At 40.5% G+C, this 24,956-nt stretch overlaps 1 protein-coding gene across 7 annotated transcripts in view; it reads right to left on the bottom strand.

Moving 5' to 3' along the window:
• The window catches only part of LOC124135353 (b(0,+)-type amino acid transporter 1-like), a 31,110-nt gene extending 6,510 nt beyond the window's left edge, over positions 1–24,600 (bottom strand). The window contains exons 1-7 of one of the 7 annotated variants that reach the window (XM_046500651.2): positions 24,463–24,600; positions 5,348–5,496; positions 5,141–5,242; positions 2,735–2,998; positions 2,091–2,216; positions 899–998; positions 346–390 (exon numbers count right to left, since the gene is read on the bottom strand). In XM_046500651.2, the coding sequence (XP_046356607.2) occupies positions 346–390; positions 899–998; positions 2,091–2,216; positions 2,735–2,998; positions 5,141–5,242; positions 5,348–5,447 (737 nt within the window). In that variant the 5' untranslated portion in view covers positions 5,448–5,496; positions 24,463–24,600. The other 6 variants (XM_046500648.2, XM_046500650.2, XM_046500653.2 and 3 more) reach the window with 6 other exon arrangements.
• Positions 24,601–24,956: the final 356 nt, after the last annotated feature.

The following is a 24,956-nucleotide window of genomic DNA, read 5'->3' as shown; positions in this document are numbered from 1 at the left end:
TCTTCCTGAATATCAAATTTGGCGCTCCAGGGCCGACACCATTAGCCTATTGTGTAACTCTGTTGTCATTACGCTGAAGTTCACTACTCCATATATTTTAGTATTTCGGTTTGTGGAGGAAAATGCCGTACACATATTGCACATTTTGAAACCAAAGAGAACGATACTCATGTCGATTGAGCAAGCATCAACATCGAGCTGAATCTTGGATTCGAACTTAAAAGTAGCGGATCCTGGAGCTTCGTGACGCAACTCTGCGCTGCCAGCAGAGGAACTTTGAAACATGGAGTCACATGTGTCCAGAATAAGAAACCTGCTTGTATTGAACTCTACGTCATAACTCACCTGCTTGGGTTCTCCAACTCCTCCGTGACAAAATTTAAACTATTCCTGAAAGAGTGTAAGTCATTTTAAGCCAGATAATCAAAATATTAAAATATATAGACTTTTACAAGTTTAGACTAAAACGTAACTATAACATTTTATAATGAAATGATAATCGCAAAATCTTAGGGAATAAAACAAAATTATTCATCAATTTATCTGTAATTGCATGCAAATTTGTAAACTGTTGATTTAGTATCTGGTTTGTCCCGTGAAGATCCGGGGTAGAATAGGTCTTCAGCAACCCATGGTTGCCGTAAAAGGCGACTATGCTTATCGTAGGAGGCGACTAACGGGATCGGGTGGTCAGGCTCACTGACTTGGTTGATGCATGTCATCGATCCCAAATACATGGATCGATGCTCATGACATCAATCACTGGATTACTTACAGACCGCCGTCATATAGCTGGAATATTGCTAAGTGCGGCGTTAAACAAAAAAAAACAAAAAAAACACATAAACTAGTATTTGATTTCCTTAAAGAGATGCACATGATGAAATTGTATCCTTACCAACCATCGAATGCCCACAAGCCGTTATAGAAAGCAAATATAACAGTTGATGGATTCTGCGAAGTTCCTTCAAATCCCTCAGATATATACTCTGTGTTACCTGTTATAAACAACGACACGAAGATACATATTCTGCGTTACTTGTTCTAAACCACTAGAAAATATATGCTGTATGTTTACCTGTTATTAACAAATACACGAAGCTACACATGTTAATGTCCGGCGAAGAGAGTGTGTCGACGTCACAGAGGCCAGTGTAAAGTGCGAGTGTCGACGTCACAGAGGCCAGGGTAAAGTGCGAGTGTCGACGTCACAGAGGCCAGTGTAAAGTGCGAGTGTCGACGTCACAGAGGCCAGTGAAAAGAGCGAGTGTCGACGTCACAGGGGCCAGTGTAAAGTGCGAGTGTCGACGTCACAGAGGCCAGGGTAAAGTGCGAGTGTCGACGTGACAGAGGCCAGTGTAAAGTGCGAGTGTCGACGTCACAGAGGCCAATGTAAAGTGCGAGTGCCGACGTCACAGAGGCCAGTGTAAAGAGCGAGTGCCGACGTCACAGAGGCCAGTGTAAAGAGCGAGTGTCGACGTCACAGAGGCCAGTGTACAGAGCGAGCGTCGACGTCACAGAGGCCAGTGTAAAGTGCGAGTGTCGACGTCACAGAGGCCAGTGTAAAGTGCGAGTGTCGACGTCACAGAGGCCACTGTAAAGAGCGAGTGTCGACGTCACAGAGGCCAGTGTAAAGAGCGAGTGCCGACGTCACAGAGGCCAGTGTAAAGAGCGAGCGTCGACATCTCAGAGGCCAGCGTAGATATTGGATGTTGACGTCACAGAGGCAGGTGTAAAGACAGGATGTCGACGTTACAGAGGCCAGTGTTTGTAGAGGATGTTGACATCACAGAGGCCGTTGTAAAGCGTGGGAGCTGACGTCACAGAGACCAAATAGTAGGTGCGGACGTCACAGAGGCCGGTATAAATAGTGGATTTTGACATCACAGAGGCCAGTGTAAGTAGAGGATGTTGACATCACAGAGATGGGTGTAAGTGTGGAAGCTGACGTCACAGAGATCGGTGTAAATAGTGGTAACCGACGTCACAGGGACTGGTGACAGATAGCCAACGCCTCAGAGCAAAGACTTTGGCAGGAGTAAATCTGAAAGTTTACATATGTCTCCATTACTACAACTAGAAATACTCACCTGCTGCTAATTTGTATAGGCCTCCTACAGTGATGACGGCTATAGCGATCAGTTTGAGGACAGTCATGGTGTTCTGTATTATTGTGGCGAGTCGGACGCTGTAGCAGTTGATAAACGTGATCAGCACTGGAACAAGACACCTGGCATTACTAACTGGATCTGGATCGTTACCAAATAAAGCTAGAATGTATCTGGAATATAACTTGAATGTATCTGGAATCTTAATAGAATGAAACTGAAAATCCTTTGGAAAGTAACTGTCATGTATCTGGAATGTGACACAGATATTTATCAGCCTCGTTCCAAGGCAAGTCTCGCTACGAGCACTGATCAGAGCCCAAGATCAGCGGATCCTGCACGACAAAATAAAACATATAAAAAACAAGATTTAAAATGTGGATACTGCGTATTTTTAAACAAACATTTACACTTATGGTTTTACTATAAGTATTATGCAAAATTATACAGACTCTAAAAGATTTATTACAACCGACTCAACCCTTTCCATAATCATAACAGTCCACTATATACGATGCCGACTATATCATAAGCATGTGTTTATGAATCACTATAAAATAGTTAGGATACCGGGTGTTCGCGAAAAGGTGAGCGTATAAAAAACTCAAAATACGTTTTGTTCTTACGCATTCCGACAGCAGTCACCAACTTGATGACGGAAGTCGGGGGATCACATCCGGGGTAGAAAGGCTTGACAATGTACGTTCCCATAGCGAGGCTGATGACGGCCACCATTGTTGGGCGAATAATGAACAGACCAGTCCAGTCAAACAAAAAGGCTGGAAGTTTCCCGATTCTGCTTTTATCTCCCTTGTACGTATACATCAAGTACGCATGCTCCCCACCAGATCGAGGTACGGCCGTTCCGAGCTCGGCGTAGACTAAGGCACCTGAAAGAAGATTTCATTGTTTTGTTGTCTGACTTCTAAACCCGTGTTTATATTAAACTGACATGATTGTCGGGGTTTCTGACATGCAGGGTTAGATTAGGATCCCTGCACTCTTTGTTTGTCGAAAGGTGCGACTGAATCGGGTGATCCGGCTCGGTGCTATTATTTTTTCATCAGTTTGTTATGGGTTGTTGTTTTGGTGGGGTTTTTTTTGGGGGGGGTTGGTTTTTTTGCTTTTCTGTTTCTGTCCGCACTCAACAATATTCATGACAATCTCGTAAATAATCGAATCTGGGCCAATGAACTACGTACCCGAGTTGATCTTATTTCATTCCTTCACGCGACAAGTATGTAAATGCACGTCGCTAGAAGACTGCAATAGTACTGAACGCTGCGTTAAACCCCCTTTCGCTCCACCTTCCAATGAACCCGTGAAGATCCGGGGTAGAATAAGGCTTCAGAAACCAATTTTTGCGGTAAAAGGACGACTATGCTTGTCGTAAGAGGCGACTAACGGTAACGGGTGGTCAGGCTCGCTGACTTGGTTGATGGATGTCGTCGTATCCCAATTGCGTTGATCGATGTTCATTGTGTCAATCACTGGATTGTCTGGCCCAGACTCGATTATTTACAGACCGCCGTCATATAGCTGGAATATTGCTGAGTGCGGCTTTGAACAACACAACCAACCAACCACCTCCCAATGTTAATGAGCAGGTTTCCGGGATATTGCTAAATGCCGCGTAGACTCACTCACTCACTAAAGCTGATCTTTGATTACTGGGGGGCACGGGTAGCCCAGTCGTCTAAGGCGCCGCGATTCGCTGTGCAGAGTTGCGTCCCTTGGGCACGCCAGATATCTATGATTGTTGGTATGAATCCCGGTTCGCCCCGATTATGTTTCTAGGTTTGTCAGCACCATACCCGTGCTCGTGGGTTTCACCAAAGGGGTAAACGTCTGAGACCTGCATCACTTCGGGCTTTCCTCCCACATTAAGCTGACACGTCGCGATATAACTGGAATACTGTTAAAAGCGGCGTAAAACCCAACTCACTCACTTTGATTACTGGGTTCAGTGCTTACACGTCACTACGTGGACCGCATAAGCTGAATTGAGCTGTTTGCCCTGTTAAAAAATTAACACGCAGCATAGCTTATCTTAATCTTTTCAAAATTGAACTTTCTATTATTCAAATGTTTGAAGTAAATAAAAAGTCCCCCTGTCGTGTCAGTAGCAGTTCATCGACTAGTGTTGGAATACTTTATCACAGGTCAAGATTTGATTTCTATAACAGGCACAGAAAATACGCACACGTGAAATCGCCAAGGGGCAATAATCTATAGCGTGACGTTAAACCCCATTTCACCTAACCTAACCACACCCAGTCTCCGTGTATCTGAAACAGACAAAGCCGCACTGACCTAAAAGGGAGGACGACACACACTGGAACACTATAACTGTTCATTGTTAAGCCATGCGTCGCTATTTCTAACAAATCGGAAAAGCAAATATTGAAAATGTACTTTGAATAGAAAGAATATAAAAAACGTGGTTTCGTTAGGATTATTCCTGAATCTACCGCAAACATCGACGACGATCTACGACCAGACAGTATCCGCCGTCCAATATCCATTCATTCATATGCCGACGTTATCAAATAACATACCTACTTGTAGCAAGCCATTCACAAACGCGATTACCAACGTTAAAGGTCTGAGGCGCCGAAATGGACTTGCACAGCAAGGATCCGATTAGGGTTGGTTCAAACCCCATATTCAATCTGATTATGATCCTTGGTTTGTAGGCACAATACGTATGCTCGTGGCTTTCACCATAGTGGTCAACGTCTGAGACGTGTCACCTCAAGCTTTTCTCCCTCAGTTAGCTAACACGCCGTGAGATAACTGAAATATTGTTAATAGCGGCGTAAAACACACCTCGCTCACTCTCTCTCCATGCGGGGCGGTCGGGTAGCCTAGTGGTTAAAGCGTTCGCTCGTCACGCCGAAAACCCAGGTTTGATTCCCGACATGGTTACAATGTGTGAAGCCCATTTCTGGTGTCCCCCGCCGTGATATTGCTGGAATATTGCTAAAAGCGGCGTAAAACCATACTCACTCACTCACTCACTCTCTCCATACCCATAGTAGCCAGTACTCCACACATGGTCCAGATGATGAGGCTGAGCCCCACCGACCCACACCCCTCCAGGACTCCTTTAGGGCTGATGAAGATGCCGGACCCTGTGGAGATTGAACGTCGGTATTAGACATGGTTTCATCAAGTTGTTTGTCTCCATTTAAAATCAGATTGTGATAAGTCAGTGATGCCTATCGAGTGTTTTTTACCTATCATGGTACCAACGATGAGTCCAATCCCCGACAAGAGTCCAATGTTTCTCTTCATCTCCATTTTCGGGGCACCATCTGCCCCCTTGCCGTTCGCCATCACTAGCTGAGTTGGTTTTAGGTTTCAAACTTCAAACTGATGTCCAAATCTGAAACGAAATATAAACATATATAAATACACACTAAATTAATAGAATTATCGGTGTGTATAACACAGTGTGATTGAACCTGAATCGGCGATGCGATACACGTGCGATTTGTTCTGTATGGATAGATCCGGGGTAGAATAGCTCTTCAGCAACCCATGCTTGTGGTAAGAGGCGACTAACGGGATCGGGTGGTCAGGCTCGCTGACTTGGTTGATGCATATTGTCTACAGAATGTACAGGCTCCGTAAACTTTATATAAACTGTTAGCTTTTATTTTAATTACTTTTTATCCCATCCATAATGTTATGCATTGTCTAATATATGCACGTAGGTGTGTAGGCGGGTGTGTTTATGTACGTAAGTATACAGTGCCTCTCATTTATATTATCTGTTGTATTTAATGTATGTTCATATTGTATTCAGTACGACTCTTGTATGGTTGTATGTGTGTATGTATATATGGACTGAGGTGTGAATGGATGGATATAGGTATGGTTGTATGTGTGTATGTATAATACGGATTGATTTAGGTTTGATGGATATAGGTATGTATGTAGGTTGGTATGTTGGTATGTATGCTGGTTATACATATAGGCTAGTATACACGATTGATGAATTAAGTTGTGTGTATATGGACGCATATGTGTATAGATGTATGACATGTATGAGATTGCCGTGAGTGTTTTGTATGAGATTGCTGCGAGGGTTCTGTATGAGATTGTTGTGAGTGTTTTGTATGAGACTGCTGTGGATAATTCTGCATGAGATTGCTGTGAGCGTCCTGTATGCTTACCTGTCTGTATGCTTACCTGTTTGTATACTTTGAGCGGGATTTTAATGCGGATGTGTATGTGGGTGTGTGAGTGCGGGTGTGGGTGTGGGTGTGGGTGTGGGTGTAGTAATATACAAAGTTACAACTATTTTTTCTTTTCTTTTTTTTTCAATATTTTAAATGTACCATTATGTAATTAGTGTCTCGGAGGCCAACTGGCCGGGTGCTGTTTTTTAATGAAATGTTTATATGTCCATATATTTTGTACTGCAGCATGTGACACTCTAATAAAACAATTTTCTTCTTTCTTCTTCTTCTTCATATCATCGTATCCCATTTGCATGGATCGATGCTCATAATGACAATCACTGGATTGTCTGGTCAGATTCGATTATTTACAGACCGCCGTCATATAGTTGGAACAATGCTGAGTGCGGCGTTAAACAACAAACAAACAAATATGTTCGTGTGTGCATGGATTCTGTTCTGCTTGAATCTGATGAACACATTCGGGTCATTGCTATCTACAAGCCAGATTGGCATTTTGGATGTGTGGTACACGGACGGTGGTAAAAGAGTTATTGATCAAAAGAACATATACACATGAAGATACGGTTTGACCAAAACATTACAAACGTTATGAAATCGTTACCAGGTTGAAAACTGTCGCCGAAACACTGCAAAAGGTCCAAAACACAACTACGATACACATATCAAATACATCACCATCGAATAACCATTTATTGTTTGTTTCATTATCAGCCACACATACGTATATACTTTCTTTTCCCGGGCATTTTATAATACAATTAAATACAATACATAAACATTACAGGTTATTCCATTAAACATTAGTGTATATATAGTATATATTTGAGACACATTTTGCTAAAGTATTAAGCTCTTATAAATTTGAAACACGTCATCAGCGTTTCGATTTATAGATAGATATTCAATCATATGTATTTTCACCCGACATTAAGGAATGTGTATATTGGTTAAAACCTTGAAAGGGACCGACCATTTGATATTTAGGGGAGGGGAGACTAGGATTTAATCCAAAAAATAAAGTGACGCAGAGAATTCATGAAAATAAATAATTGTGCTTCAGTCTGTTAAAAAATGGAAATTGTCTACAATAAAAATTATTGTTGTGAGGTGTTTTTCTTTTAGAAATTATTCAGGCTCATAGTTAAGCTTGTTAGCAATGAGGAACGGGTCGCACAAAGTCTGTTTTTTGTATGGATTCCAGTATTTGATGCAGCATGATCAAGTGCAATTATATAAGATCAGCTTGTGGTGTATACTGAGAGTGCTAATTGACATTGACAAAGGTTAGGACCATCCCTTCTTTTTAGAAAAGGCGCATCAATCAATACGTCCAGAACATACACGTCTGTTTTAGAAATATCAACATAGACATTTTGATAAATGTATAAAAAAGTATCGATACCCGCCGTAAACAGCTGTGCAAGAGAAATGTATGTTTCTCCCAGATTGTCGTCAGAACTAATCGGAAACTTACAATAATGATAATCGATTTCTGCTTCAGGGTTTTAATATGAATATGTAACTTGGTGAACCAAGAAACGTGTGTCGTCAGAAAATAACTACAGCATGGATTTTATTGGCTTTCCTGTTAGCAAATATGTAGTAGGCGGTGCTTAACTCAGTTCATTCTGGTTTCACATATTCCATTAAGAATAGAAAATTAGTCACTTTAACACATTGGTGTTACTGTAAAACTGATTCCTTGGTAGGGTGGGATAGTTTGTTTGAAACAGTTTACTTTCTCGAGACACACAAACAACTTCTCAAACGACAACCAATTATTGTTCAGGACAACCAGCAGTGTACGAGTTATGTTGTTTCGGGGTGGGGGGTGGTGGTGGTCGTGGGGGGTGGGGTGGTTTGTGAAAGGATGAGTGGAAAAATTCAAGGATTTTAGGGAACATTATTTTTTGCAAAAGTGATCCAGTCCCCTCCCTCATATGGGCCCTGGTTGATCCCAATTACCTTAAAATCGGTTCAGTACATACTTTCAAAATCAGTTGGGTGTAACCCAGTGTTAAATAGACTGACTGACACTGTCTACTCAGTGGGCGTGTGCAGCCAATCATAGATTGAATGTTTAGTAAATATAGGTTATCCGCATTGGCAGATATTAATGAAACAAAGATGTAATTATGTTTTTAAGTTTTATCAGGTACAATTTATTTTCGATAAAATCCCCGTGCCCACCCCCGGAATATCAAATGGTCGGTCCCTACGTATGATTGACAGGACCTACTCGTCATAGTGTGTCATATTCGCTTTGTGTGAATTCGTATTCATATCAAAGACAACGCACTATGGACATATACACAGCAGATCTAGATCTTCATGTAACCTATGTTGCACGGTTCTCATTCATCGGGGTAGCCCATTTTTCTCTTAACATTTTCATTTCAAAAGATAATCAGTGATGATTTATGATATCAAAACCATGTAATTCCTGACTGAACAGGCAGGTGGTCGTTAAGCACCAAGTGAATTATCTGAATGTTCCAACTGCAGGTATTCACACTACTGTAAGGCTGATAAGTCTGTTTGTTTGTTTGTTTGTTTGTTTGTTTGTTTAACACCGCACTCAGCAATATTCCAGCTATATGACGGCGGCCTGTAAAATAATCGAGTCTGGACCAGACAATCCAGTGATGGACATCATGAGCATCGATCCACAATTGGGATACGATAACATACATCAACCAAGTCAGCGAGCCTGACCACCCGATACCCTAAGTCACCCCTTAAAACAAGCTGAAGACCTATCCTACCCCGGAACTGCAAGGGTCCTGACTACACTGACCGAGTAGTTATTGTCTCCTGTGTCGTTCACTGTGATGTTTTCATTAGAGCCATGGCCACGTCCCTTACGTGTCTGGTCACCGTACTTACCCTGGTCGAAGTCCTTATCTAAAAATCCCTCCTGTTGGAATCGTGTTTTCTATTTCTTCCTATTTCTGTAATGTCATTGTCTTTCCCTGCATGTATCTTGTCCTCGATAACAAACTTGTCATAAGATAAGTACGCCGCCTTACCCTCCTTCCTCGCCTTGACCATGGGTGGTATAAGCACACTTCTTGTGTTACGCACTCTCTGTGTATTGTCAAGACTAACACACAGTGTTACCTACACTGGCGTTTCAAACACCATTACGATACGGAAGATTACGTTAAGAAACCACCGAGTCGTTGCCACAGAAGTGCGCTCGCTAAATTTAGATGCGGGGTAGCCCCATTAAAGTTAGAAACTGGCCGCTATTCTAATATTCCAGCAGAAGAGCGATTTTGTTTTAACTGTAGAGACTGTGTGGAGGACGAGATTCACGTCTTACTTTTATGCCCACTATATAATGATGTGAGAACAGATCTTCTTAAACGATGTACTTTTACTGATCCGTATTTCAAAGGCTATTCCTACTGTGAGCAATTTATACTACTTCTATCCAGCTCCGATCTCACCATTTACGTGACCAAAACCTGCTATGATATTTTATTGAAGCGCCGATCTATTTTATATTCATGATGTATATATTGTATGACATTTTGTATATTCATTTTAGTATATAAGTTGGTTTTATGATCATATCGTCTCTCATAAGTCGTTTTACGACTGGTCGTAAGTTTTAAGCATGTTTTGATTTATATGTATACTGTACAATGTACCTTATGGGTGAGACGCAAATAAATTATTGTCTGTCTGTCTGTCACAGTCCCTCTTAACCTGTCAGTGTCTCTTTTGCAGCTTCCAGCACAGTGATTTTGTCCTGAACTTGAGGATTATAGGTTTTACTACATTTCTCGATTTAAGGCACGTTCGATTTGAATTAGGATTCAGGACGAGTGGGTGAACTCGTATTTTTCGTGTTTTATCTTCGACAAACAGGACAACTATTCTGATGGGATTTAAAAACATTCTGCCCGGAATTTCCCCGTTATACAGCATGGATGAAAATAACGGTTTTGAGGAAGTTGACACTTATACAGCTACAAACAAAAGTGAACGTGGAATTGAAATGATGTTTTAGGTGATTTTATTTCATGCACTGGAGTCAACGAGGATGTTATTGTTGATGATGAGTCGGATGTTGACCTACTTCAGCTCGGTGACATTAATGAAGCTGACACGTTTCGTGAACTTCGTGCAACACAGGACCGTGAAACAATCGATTTGGCGTGTGTCTGTTGGACTTGAGTTGAGTATGGGGAATTCACACTCTCAATGGTAGTAAATCTGGAGATTCACCTGAAGCTTTCATATGTATTACTTGTAACGGAACAAGTTTAATAGATTATGTCATTGTATCTTCCAGTTTGTTTGAATCCGTATTGGATTTAGTTGTAGACCCCAGAAGTGAATCCGATCACCTCCCTTTTTAAATGTATGTTTTAGTTTCACTCTGTTTCAGGTGCTCCCCAGATGTAAAACGGACACTGATTCAAAACAGTATCTTCGTAATGTTTGTTTGTTTGTTTGTTTGTTGTTTAACGCCGCACTCAGCAATATTCCAGCTATATGACAGCGGTCTGTAAAATAATCGAGTCTGGACCAGACAATCCAGTGATTGACATCATGAGCATCGATCCATGCAATTGGGATACGATGACATGCATCAACCAAGTCATGGAGCCTGACCACCTATTCCTGTTAGTCGCCTCTTACGACAAGCATAGTCGCCTTTTACGGCAAGCATGGGTTACTGAAGACCTATTCTACCCCTGATCTCAGTCGCTGTGTACTGAATGCAGTACACTGGTTCTAACTAAATAGTTCTTTCAACAGTACAAACTCGGCAATGTCATGTTTACCGTCAGCAATAGACATTTATGGGCAATTATTTTCAGTTCTCGTTGGTATTACACTCTGACAATTGACAGCAAAGCGAAGCGCGTATGAATAAAACATCAACTCTACAACAACCGGTCCTGCATACAAGCCCGTGAAATAGATAGAGACCACTGAATTATTTCTCGTGAATGATATATGTTACATCGAAAATAGTGTGAACTGATTTGTCCTGCGAAACATCCTATATCGAGCAGATGGCTCGGCAGGCTGCAGATCTATTTCACTGCAGGATTGAACTCTTGACACAGAGATACCCATCTGTCAGCATTACAGCAGAATTCAAGCACATGTAATTGGGACTAGTGACATGGCGGATTTCATCACTGCTCAGTGATTTAGTCTGTTTTGTAGTGAGTGAGTGAGTGAGTGAGTATGGTTTTACGCCGCTTTTAGCAATATTCCAGCAATATCACGGCGGGGGACACCAGAAATGGGCTTCACACATTGTACCCATGTCGGGAATCGAACCCGGGTCTTCGGCGTGATGAGCGAACGCTTTAACCACTAGGCTACCCGACCGCCCCTGGTTTTGTATAATCAGTGGATATTAATATAGGTCCGTGAATCCTTATAAGAGGATTCCCGTATCCGTCTTATCCATAGCATGTAAATAATTCAGTCAACATCACACCCTCGTCAGCAGTAGTGATCCTTAACTTCACATCTTGCATATTTACATTTTGTACAAATTGCGAGAGCGATTATTATGTCATTCGGGGCCCCCACTCGGGTAAACTGGGCTCTTTCCGCTTCCTACATAATACCCCGGTGTCGTAGGGATATTATTGAATCCACCGCCGCATACAGTTTGTACAACATGGCGTCCATGTTGGAAGACAGGATATTCTGTGCCTAATTTAGAAATTAGAAATTAAGACTTCACTTAGATTTGAGGACAAAGCAAAACGGAAACGAAAACTCCGAGGATTGTCAAGGAATTTTCAATCATAATGGATGAGTGTTGATATATTTCATTTCATGGGTGTTGGTGACGTATGTGGGATGTTGGATTCTAAACGGTGGCTACTCATTCAATTAGTTTTCGCCAAGCTGCTGCACATATTTCCTCGCGAACATATTTTGTTAAAATGATAAAATTGTTATGATAGACGTGCACATGTCCGTATCCCGGCAGGTGTCACTCGTTTACATATCTGATCAATACTGAAATTTCTGATATGAAAAAGAAATATTGACATCAAGACTTGCCTATTGCATACATTTTTAGAGCACGTCAATATTCAACAAAGGTAATGGTGATGTTGCCTGGTTCTATTTATATAAGGCGGCACGGCTGACACAGTAGCCCGTATGCAGAATAGAAGATTCCTCCTGATTTTGATCATTTTGATCCTTTGGATGCCAAAGTAAAACGTTATCGTCTAGCAGAGTTGGCGCACTGACGTCACAGATAATTAAGCGTCACAGCTTGGCCTGTCCGTCCTCTGTAACGTTGTCCGTCATTTGTATATCTAATATGTTTTAAAATAGCCTACGGTTAACTAGGAAGAGTACCTCTTAGTATACAAATAGCCAAGACAGTTTTAGGCATAAATTAGACTGGCATAAAACTGTAACGAATACTGAACAAGTTAAATCAACAAAACTAGTGATTGATTTTATAAAGATGGAAGCCAATGTTAGCACGAATCAGTGTAACTGGTTTAACTCTGTAGAAAGTTTACTTAACTCATGTGGACTCAGCAAAGTATTAAGCATACCCGGGGACTTTAATACATAGTGGCTAGTCTCAACAGTAGATAGAGTACTGACAGATCAATTCTTCCAGACACGGAGAGGCTCTATAACTAGAAGCTATAAAGGATTCTACTATAAGTGAGTGAGTTTTACGCCGCTTTAAGTAATGTTCCAGCAATATCCCGGCGGGGGACACAAGAAATAGGCTTCACACATTGTACCCATGTCGGTAATCGAACCCGGGTCTTCGGCGTGACGAGCGAGCGCCTTAACCACTAGGCTACCCGACCGCCCCGATTCTAAAATAAATATCTCAAAGAAATACCATCTTCTATAACCTAAATCTATAGCATATCCGCCTTTAAAATTTCGAACAACAAATCACAACCTACCCTTTGAGACTGGCCGATGGAATAATATCCCTAAAGATCAACGTTTATGTACACTTTGTAATTCTACAACAGCTGCTGACGAGTTCCCTTATATAGTCCGTTGTGAGGTTTTTGTTGATAAAACATTGTCACTTACACCTGAGAAATACCTTGTATAGTTTAATGTACACTCATTTAAATGTCTGATAACAACGACAAAGTTAAACGAATTGAAATACCCGTCTGAATTTATATGGACTGTATCAATGCCTTGAAATCCAAACGCAAATATACACAGCCATTCTTGATGTACCTATATTATTTATCTGCGCTTTGTTTGGCTCTTGTACCACCGTTAGTGGTTTATGGAGACTTAAATTGAATCATTCGTCACCACTCGCCCCTTTCCGTTACATGCAAGAAGACTCGTCCCCCTATCGATGAATGTTATGTGCGAAAATACGACAAACCAATCAGAATGCACGTATGATTTAAATAATTTTTGATTTTACATATGTTTTGCATCTAAAATATACCCAAGACACAGTTAAATGTGTTCAATCATACTGTATAATTCCGCATGTCCCGATGTGCTTTAAATTGCATCTGAAATATATTTAATATATGGGGAAATGTGTGAACCATTACGCAACGAGTTGACAATTGTTTCAGGTATGCCCGTTTGCGATAAGGCGGAACCCGGTCGCTAAAATGGCACGAGTCGCTATTCGGCTTGTCCCGGAAAAACACGAGTTGGTCACGAATGAAATTGAATCTGAATCTGAATATGTAATTAAAGGTTGTTGACTGACCCCAAGCGACATGCCACTTGTCATGCATCTTAAGATAACAACCACGGTAGTCTAATTGGCTTGACCTCATATTTTTCGAGCTTCACTATGCCTGGGCTGTCTAACCATGCATGAGTGGTTTCTCCATGTACGCTAACACTCTTGGTCCACGCCGACCACTCTCGTGTAATAAAAGACACTACTTACAATTAAGCCTTTGGTGCGATCCCCTATCGCCAGTAAGGAGTGACTGTTACTCACTTAATACTTATATATGATTGGTTCGTTGTTTAACGCCGCACTCATCAACATTCCAGCTATGTGACGGCGGTATTTATATAATCGAGTCTGGACCAGACAATCCAGTGATTAATATCATGAGCATCGATCCACGCAATTGGGATACGACCAAGTCAACCAAGTCAGCGAGCCTGACCACCCGATCCCGTTAGTCGCCTCTTACGACAAGCATAGTCGCCTTTTACGGCAAGCATGGATTGCTGAAGACCTAATCTTACACCCGACAGTGACGCTCAAATACGTAACAATTATACCCCAGTGACGTTCCAAACCGTAACAATTATACCCTAGTGACGCACCAATCCGGAACAATTAAACCCCGTTACGCTCCAAACCGTAACAGTTATACCCCAGTGACGCTCAAATACGTAACAATTATACCCCAGTGACGCTCCAAAAAGTAACACTACTTTTACTGGAGCGCTAATACATAGCTCCGATTCACTCAATAGCAACGTTCTAATACAATTTGATGTTAATTTCTTAGGACCAGCCTTCACAACGAATGTCAACGTATATTTGAAAGGACATGGTTAAATCGTAAAAAACCCTGGTTTCCAAACAATTTTCTTTAAATATTTTCTTTCAGTATTGCCCCGAATATTGTGACTGGATTAGACACAAGCCGAGACAGTAAAATCAGCATCGCACTCTATCAGAGCTTCACTGTTGAGTGAATGGCGGCGGTGTATTATCGACCAGGAGATGGTGGTGGTAACAGCGGAGAAATGCACAGCCACGATTCCGCACCTATCTTCAGACAAACATGACCCATTTCATCCACCAAACCCTGTATCTTTATAGCAGGGATGCTGTATATGGTTTATAGAAACATGTAGAATTTCGTCATCTTCTGCTTTAAATGGGCTACCCACAACGCATACCGTGACCGTCATATCAGTTATACGCATGTGTTATTTAATGGCATGTCGATATTCAAAATGTGTCTACCTACTTGCGCTCCCGGTCTAGAATTCCCAATAGTCTCAAGGCAAGGAGCAGATCGTTGGGAATTCGGCATCTACAGCTAGAACACGCGGGCATTCGGCTTAAATATACCCGCTCGTAGTAAGCATGAAATTTGCCAAATCATTCCCATTCTCGGGCATTCTCTCTTGTAAAAAGTCCGCTTGAACGCACGGGTTACTGCGTACGCGCTCACTAAAGTGCAGAGTCATTAGATACACATCCCGTGTGCTAGTGTAACTGCAATGGGAAGAGCTTGCTTCCGGTAATTATATCCGCAGTGAACGTTGCCGTTGACACTATTTACAACGCTTGTGTGATAACATATTTAAAGACAATGACATCAATGCCTCTAAAATGAGTTTCAATTCCTACCATGAAAAAAACAACGTTTCAGCAAGATTGCTACTCGGGGCACGGGTGACCCAGTTATCTAAAGCGCCGCGCTTTGATGTGCACAGTTGTGTGTTAAGAGTGCAAGAAACATATGATCTCGTGGGTTCGAATCTCAACCCGATTGTGTTGCCAGGTGTGTTAGCGCTATATCCGTGCTCGTGAGATTCTCCGAAGTAGTAACGTCTCAGACCTGCATCACTTGGGGCATTTTTCTGACATCAAGCTGACACGTCGCGATATAACTGAAATACAAAGCGGCGTTAAGCCCAACTTACTCTTACGGTATGACGCGCTGTTTTAACTGACCACTAATAAAAGTCACCACTATATGCCAACTGTGTGGGAATACAATATCCCACATTTCACACCAACACCCCACGTCCGACATCACCAATTCCACACCCAACACGGTCACACCCCACATCCCACATCCCACATCCAATATCCCACACATCCCGCGCCACACCCCACACCCCATACCCCACACATCAAATCACACGTACGACACACCACACCTAACATCCCCTCTCCAATATCCCATAAAGGGTTTTTTTCGCGAGCATTTCAGACAGCTTAAATGTATGCGCGTGGACTCGAATTATTGTTTTTACTCTTTTTGTCCCATTTCCTCTCTATTATTGTCGGAATTACGTTAGAACCCGGTTTGGACGAGCGTATGATATATAATACCCTACAGAGGTTCATGGGTAAAGCTTCATAGACTTGTTGCTCCCAGTTAGTTTGAATACAAATCATTAAAATTTGTTAATTAGATTAAACGCCATTTGCGGCCACCACAAGATGTAGAACACGGTAAACAAACCTACCTTGTCAACTGAGAAATACCCACACAACTTGGATGAACGTGAGCTGTAACTGACAGGTGTAACATCCGATGTTACAGGTGAGAGGCAGATGTTCACGACGATTGATCGTACATGTCACATGTACCATTTTAATATGACGTAGGACCTATTCCGTTCAATTTCCCTCCCCTCAAAAGCCCCGTTCAAACGTTTACAATGTCATCAGAATTTCGATATCAAATCAAATATTATTTTATTGTCACCCGATGTGTACTGTACATTTAATCAAATAATATTATATTAAGTTATTTCATTAAATCTACTATATATTGCAATTTTCGTTGTACGAACGTGCAACTATGTAGTATTTCAAGTAATATTACGCTATGTGCAATATCAATTCAGCATATTTATACACGGTGATCAAATTCACCTGGTATGACAATGCAGACATGAATAAGCATAATATATTCAGGGTAAAAAAAAAGAAGAAAAAATATATTGTATCGCCCCTCTTTAGAGAAAACCAAGCATTGATAAACAAACATAGTCCCGCACCCTTTGTGGGGGCATCAAAATGCTGCATCATGTTAAAATCGTGCTATTTGATACATGTTAATCCACCAGGTTAACCTTCCTTGTCTTCCGTCAGTATTACAGAGCCCTTGATGAACCATGGTTCCAGAATGTATGCTACCAGGTGTTCAGGTTTGAGTTTTTATACCTTGGGAAGCTGTGTGAACAGATGGTTCATCTCACATTCTGTGTTTGGACATAAACATAGGATGGCAGTTAGCCTGACTGTTCGCAAACCAACCGAGACACATTGCAAGCAGTCACACAGCAATAGGACCGTGGCTAATGATTCATCTACAACAACACCCATCTAACATGTACCGTCTACTTACTATATTGTACCACTCGCGTACCATCCACACATCTTATATTTACCATCTACTCACTATTCATGTATCTATTTAACATGTATGTACCATCTACTTACGATTCATGTACCACCCATTTAACATGCATGTACCATCTACTTACTATTTATGTACCATCCATTTAACATGTATGTACCATCTTCTTACTATTAATGTACTATCCATTTAACATGCATGTACCATCTACTTACTATTAATGTACTATCCACTTAACATGCATGTACCATCTACTTACTATTAATGTACTATCCATTTAACATGCATGTACCATCTACTTACTATTCATGTACCATGAATTTAACATGCATGTACCATCTACTTACTATTCATGTACCATCCATTTAACATATATGTACATTCTACATACTATTCATGTACCATCCATTTAACATATATGTACCATCTACTTACTATTCATGTACCATCCATTTAACATATATGTACATTCTACTTACTATTCATGTACCATGAATTTAACATGCATGTACCATCTACTTACTATTCATGTACCATCCATTCAACATATATGTACATTCTAAATACTATTCATGTACCATCCATTCAACATATATGTACATTCTAAATACTATTCATGTACCATCCATTCAACATATATGTACCATCTACTTACTATTCATGTACCATGAATTTAACATGCATGTACCATCTACTTACTATTCATGTACCATCCATTTAACATATATGTACATTCTACATACTATTCATGTACCATCCATTTAACATATATGTACCATCTACTTACTATTCATGTACCATCCATTTAACATATATGTACATTCTACTTACTATTCATGTACCATGAATTTAACATGCATGTACCATCTACTTACTATTCATGTACCATCCATTCAACATATATGTACATTCTACTTACTATTTATGTACCATCCATTTAACATGTATGTACCATCTTCTTACTATTAATGTACTATCCATTTAACATGCATGTACCATCTACTTACTATTAATGTACTATCCACTTAACATGCATGTACCATCTACTTACTATTAATGTACTATCCATTTAACATGCATGTACCATCTACTTACTATTCATGTACCATGAATTTAACATGCATGTACCATCTACTTACTATTCATGTACCATCCATTTAACATATATGTACATTCTACATACTATTCATGTACCATCCATTTAACATATATGTACCATCTACTTACTATTCATGTACCATCCATTTAACATATATGTACATTCTACTTACTATTCATGTACCATGAATTTAACATGCATGTACCATCTACTTACTATTCATGTACCATCCATTCAACATATATGTACATTCTAAATACTATTCATGTACCATCCATTCAACATATATGTACATTCTAAATACTATTCATGTACCATCCATTCAACATATATGTACCATCTACTTACTATTCATGTACCATCCATTTAACATATATGTACCATCTACTTACTATTCATGTACTATCCATTCAACATATATGTACATTCTACATACTATTCATGTACTATCCATTCAACATATATGTACCATCTACTTACTATTCATGTACCATCCATTCAACATATATGTACATTCTACATACTATTCATGCACCACCTCCCTCCCGGGGATTCCGTATTAGACTACAGGTCCTCAGCAACCCACGCCTGCCAAATTTGATCGGGTGGTCAGGCTTGGTGACTTGGTTGATTGCCTGTTTTCGTATCCCCATTGCGTAGATCAATGCTCACGAATATAAATTATCTACTGGTATCACCACATTCAAGCATTAGCCAGAGTGAGCTGATTGTTAAAGAAGTGAGCGTAACGTTAACAGCTATTTCTTTAAAGGTAAAAATATGAAACGGCAAAACATATATGTTGTTCAATGTCATTAGCTCCATTTGATTTTCCCCTCGCCGTCAAAGAAAATGTTTTAAAAATCTAAATTATCAAGGAAATTAGGAATTATTTTTTAGAAAGTGTTATTAAAGTAATCAGATGTGAATACATCAGTGGATTATAGATTTGGAATCCAGATAAACATGAAATGGCTGGATTATGTCACGGCGGTGCTTATGGCGATGAAGCAATCCCAGGTGTAAACATTCATATGTAGAAGTTGACCTGGGGAAGGAAAAACAGTCCTCATTCCGGGTATATTGATCCACGGGTATATCGACTCCTCCATAACCAAAGTTCAGGGGAACATATTTACACTCACACTTACCTTGGATGTGTTAACGAAAGATACCACAAGCCTCCTTGGATCTTCACCTTCAGAAGGACAGGAATATGATATGCTTTTTGTGTACGCTCTGATAACCTACAGATCCATTGTCATTGAGATTTTTGATACGGGTGTTTGGTTTGAGTGGGACACTTTGCATTTTCTTCCATTAGGAGACACAATTTGTTGATTAACAATGAACTTGCCAAAACACACACAACTTCAAAACACAACAACACACTGTTACAGTAGGATGTCTACAAAGTGGAATGAGAGCGGTGCATTAAGGCCGCAAAAGTACACAAATATGTCTAGTTAAACTGGTCCTATATCTCCTCTACCCTGAAATATGTGATACGGTATCCTGGGGCAGCCCTCCCAACGTATTTATAGTACAGAAAAAAGCTGAAACTTTATACTAACACTGACCCTTTAAGAGAATAAGAATGCACGCTCGAATACTCCCACTGTTGCCGGTCCAGGCGAAGGAAGCTGACATACATATCTGATGACACACTATATAGATGAGCATGGTAACACAACCATGTCTATCACCTTGATCATCACCAATTTTGAGAATGCAAAATATTTGTTTCTTGGTTGACTACAACTACGCAGTATCAGCTGTCATCCTCTAACAAATCACAAAGTAAACCAACGTACAGATCGCACGTACCATATACAGTGTAACCTCCCTTGTCCGGACCCCGTTACTTCTGAAACACTACTTACCCCGACAGCTGACTCGGTGTTTACCGGCACTGAATAGCCTATTCCCAGTTTAAAGTTTAGTTCATTTACAACTATGAATTCATTGCGATTGTTATTCAAAATGTAATATATTATTACATATTTAAGTCACGAGTTCGGAAAAACATGTTTTTCAACCAAATGAAACTGCAAATATTCTCTATTCATAATAACGTATGTGACGCATGCGTGTACTGATTTGCTTGTTTGTAGTTTAAAACCGCACATAAAGCTGCTGATCTTTCCTTATGGGTACATCTACTTACACAAAAGAATATATCATCCAAATTGCTGGATGACGGCGGTCTGTAAATAATCGAGTCTGTGCTGGACAATCCGGTGATTGACATCATGAGCATCGATCCACGCAATTGGGATACGATGACATGCATGAACCATGTCAGGGAGTTGTCAGGGTTATGTTCTGGTAGGGAGTTGTCAGGGTTATGTGCTGTAGGGAGTTGTCAGGGTTATGTTCTGGTAGGGAAGTGTCAGGGTTATGCTCTGGTAGGGAGGTGTCAGGGTAAAGTTCTAGCAGGGAGCAGTCACTCAAACTGAGCACACACCCCACCCCAACCCCAACCCGACCCCCCTCAAAATCCTAGAAATGCCCCTCCTTCTTCTCTTCCTCTTTTAATGACCACGAATTGTCACTTGAACACCATCAAGCCGACTTTCACGTTTTCTTTCAACGAGTGACGATTGTCCCCTCCCCCGCCAGAAAACTCTCACCTACCAGCCGGTACTGTTAGTACTCTTACGACAAGCATGGGTTGTTTGAAGGCCAATTCCAACGGGATCTTCACGGCTGATGTCGCAAGTGAAACTAATTTGTTAGAACAAGATTTCAGCTTAATGGGAGAATATAAGTCTGTCGATTGATAATTAAGACGAATATTTCATACCAACAAGGAGGATCTTGATAAAGGACAGCGCCCCTAGCGGGAGGACTGATGGATTGCTGTGAAAGTTGATCACTGACAAAGTTAAAAAAAAATCTATAGACAATCTTTATGCCTTGATGGTATTTTACGCCACTGTCCGAAAGACAAGTTTCAGTTGGAACTATATTGACTGTTGTCTGTGTCTGACTCCATTCCTACTCAGATTTCCCTGCGGTCAGCCAGTGTGGCGAGATGTACGCTCGTCACATCTTACACAGTCCATCCAACAAATGACATATGTTTTTAATCTAGTTCATTTAAATTTATACATTGAGATAAACATGTGTCGAGAAAAGGTGAACTTTCGTGAAGAAAATATCCTGAAACGTGAAAAACCTTTTCCATTTGCGTATTCTTTCCCATTGTTGGCTTTGTGTGTACGAAGCCCGAGCTTCCCGTAGCTTTCATGTGTAAAATACATTGCGTCATGCTCCTCGCTGTCGCGGTTATCGTAACATATCTTTTTAACTATGCAAAATTATATGTAAAGCCCACCGAAAGGTTTCCATTAGACCGGTCTGCTCTGCTTTCAGAAAAGATGCATTTGTTTACAAACACCCATAAGGTCTCTTTTATCCTGGCGCGTCACATATAATAAACATATAAAGGACCTATTATGGACATATGATGAATATAATGAAGAAAAATATATTGAACACATGATGGATATATAATGAATATATGATAAATATATATGTCTAAAGGATATATGAAAGAGATATAATCAACAGATACTGGTTATATAATGCACAATGAACACTAGGATTGCATGATGAATATATAATGAACACAATGATTGCATGATGAATATATAATGAACACAATGATTGCATGATGAACATATAATGAACACAGTGATTGCATGATGAATATATAATGAACACAGTGATTGCATGATGAATATATATTGAGCAGATAATGATTTCCCGATGAATACATGATGCAAAAATTTTCATAATGAATATAATATGAGTGAGTGAGTTGGGTTTAACGCCACCTTTAACAGTATTCGAGTTTTATCACGGCGTGTCAACTTAATGTGGGAGGAAAGCCCGAATTTATGCAGGTCTCAGACGTTGACCACTTTGGTGAAACCCACGAGCACGGATATTGTGCTGACAAACCTAGAAACATAACCGGAGCGAACCGGGATTCGAACCCATAATGGGCGGGGCCTTAGACGTCTGGGCCACCCGTGCCCCCTCACAAACAAGAGAGAAGTCTGGTCACTTGATAAGCAAATCAGCCTGTTATGTTTTTATTGTTTGCGGCCTAATGCTAAGTCATCACTGTGACGGAGTGTGTGTCCGACTGACTAATCACTGTTTCTCTGACGTAATATATCAATGCCCACGTTTCTATAAAAAAACATGTTTAGATGCCACGTAGAAGAGATGACAGTGTGTGTTTTGAGATGGTATCCTGTATTACGAAAAAACACTATGTATGTAGCTCTCTAATTGTTTATTCCTTTACAGGATATTAATCACCCAAAACACACTGTAACCTCTGTGTACATCGTAAAATTGTGTCAAGAATGTAAACACATGATACAAAACATGTTTGTTTGTTTGTTGTTTAACGCCGCACTCAGCACTGTTCTACCTATATGACGGCGGTCTGGACAAGACAATCCATTGACTGACATCATGAGCATCGATCCACGCGATTGGGATCGATGACATGCATCAACCAAATCATGAGTCTGACCACCCGAGCCCATTAGTCGCCTCTAACGACAAGGATAGCCTCCTTTTACGGCAGGCATCGGTTGCTGAAGACCTATTCAACCCCGGGTAGATACAAAACATGTTGAAATCTATACATGTTGCGGATTGTGTTTAAATCCAAAACGGAATACACATTTTTTTTGCTATCTAACGTGTTTAAAGACTAAACACATGAAATGAGCTATCATCTCCCAGCCTAAACATCACCTAAGCGCAACCTTTAAACAATAAAGTGCATATCATTGGGGAATAAGTCAAATATGGATAAGATGTAATATGTACTCATAATGTGAAATCAGATTCACAGGCACTTGTACAACACAAATACCACCAGGACGTACAGCGAACTTGATACAATATTAACCTAAAAATGTACAACTTAACCAAATTGACATTTGTGACGACAACAGCCTCTGTAGCAAGGTGATAGCGTGAATGATTACAAATCTAGAGGATGCAGGTTTGTATCCCGCCGGGGTTTATATAGCGTCATGTTCATAAATGTGTTGTTGCTATATTACTCATAGGTATTTCTCTCATACAGGAAACGGAAGCTGAAATGAAAGTATGTCTGAAGACCCTTAAATTAACTTTTTTCAGTTAAACACTCACACCACCCCCACCAACCCCGCCACCCGTACCACCCCCAGTCAAAAGCTGTGTATTCCCATTAAACGTTAAAAGTCCTTTGAAAGCGCCGCTTTTTCAAATAACCTACAAAGAAGGTTTTTGTATCAAGGTATCAAAGGGGGGTATACGGGAGTATACGGACCTTGAACACGTTTAGCTGATAAACACAGCCATAAACATGTTTGGACTTACACGTGTTTAGGTTTTTGTGGAGGATCTAAACACTAAAAAATCTAAACATTTTTTTACATTGAATGATAAAATATCGTCTGACAGTATGATTGTGAGTATATATTTGCAATTTATTTGTTGAGTCAAGATTCAATCATAAATAAGAAGGATCTCTACGTGAATCTGCAACCAGCATAAACAATAATAACATACACAAGTATACGCGTCCTGTGAAGACGACAACGCATGCGACACTTGACACCCACAAGTCTGCCGAGATTGAACTCGGTCATTGTACCACTTATACATATCTCTACTCCACACACAATATATATTGCTATAGAAACACTTACCTACAAACGTGATTCCTTTCAATGAAACCTGTGGTCAGGGTAGAACAGCGGTCAGCGAAACATGGCCGGGTACGTCCAGAGAAGCTCATAGCCTGGTTGGTGTAACAATGTCTGCATCAATGCCACCATCTGCTGTGGAGCATGCCGGTCACTACAGTCACGGTTGGTTTCAGCTAGCGATGTGAATGATTGTTTGGGCGTGTGTATGGGGCAGTAACAATGACTCACCTTGGCATGTTCACAGGTGGGAATCCTAACACACCTGCAACCTATGTCCCAAAGCACCTGGTGATTGGATGACGAAATAGCGCGAAAACAGCACTATATTTCAGCCCTGCCACAAGGCAGTGCAATCCCGCCCATACGTTGGATTGTTATGAATTGAATGCTCCAACAATACACTATGAACTATCGTGTCTAGCGGCTATACCGTCCCGACAATGCACGAACACAATACGTTAACATTGATTAGACTCACACAAGCAAATATCCGTTATATATGACTATTTATTCCACAATATGGAACACTTTATTTCAACAACTGAATACATGTGTTTTCATAACACATCATACATCAACATATTCATACCAGTGACGCAATGCATATAGTTCACGCCCATTATCCGTCAGCGTATTATGCCCGTGTTTTTAAGGGTGTCACTATAAGTCTCCGAGTCTTTGATCAGGAATTAATGTGACATGCCATGCACAATTGTAACTGG

The sequence above is a fragment of the Haliotis rufescens genome, unplaced genomic scaffold, assembly GCF_023055435.1.
Source record: "Haliotis rufescens isolate VD_foot unplaced genomic scaffold, xgHalRufe1.0.p SCAF_19, whole genome shotgun sequence".
NCBI classification, from domain to species: domain Eukaryota; kingdom Metazoa; phylum Mollusca; class Gastropoda; order Lepetellida; family Haliotidae; genus Haliotis; species Haliotis rufescens.
Note: the sequence above shows the minus strand (reverse complement) of the source record. Positions and strands in the feature narration are given on the sequence as shown.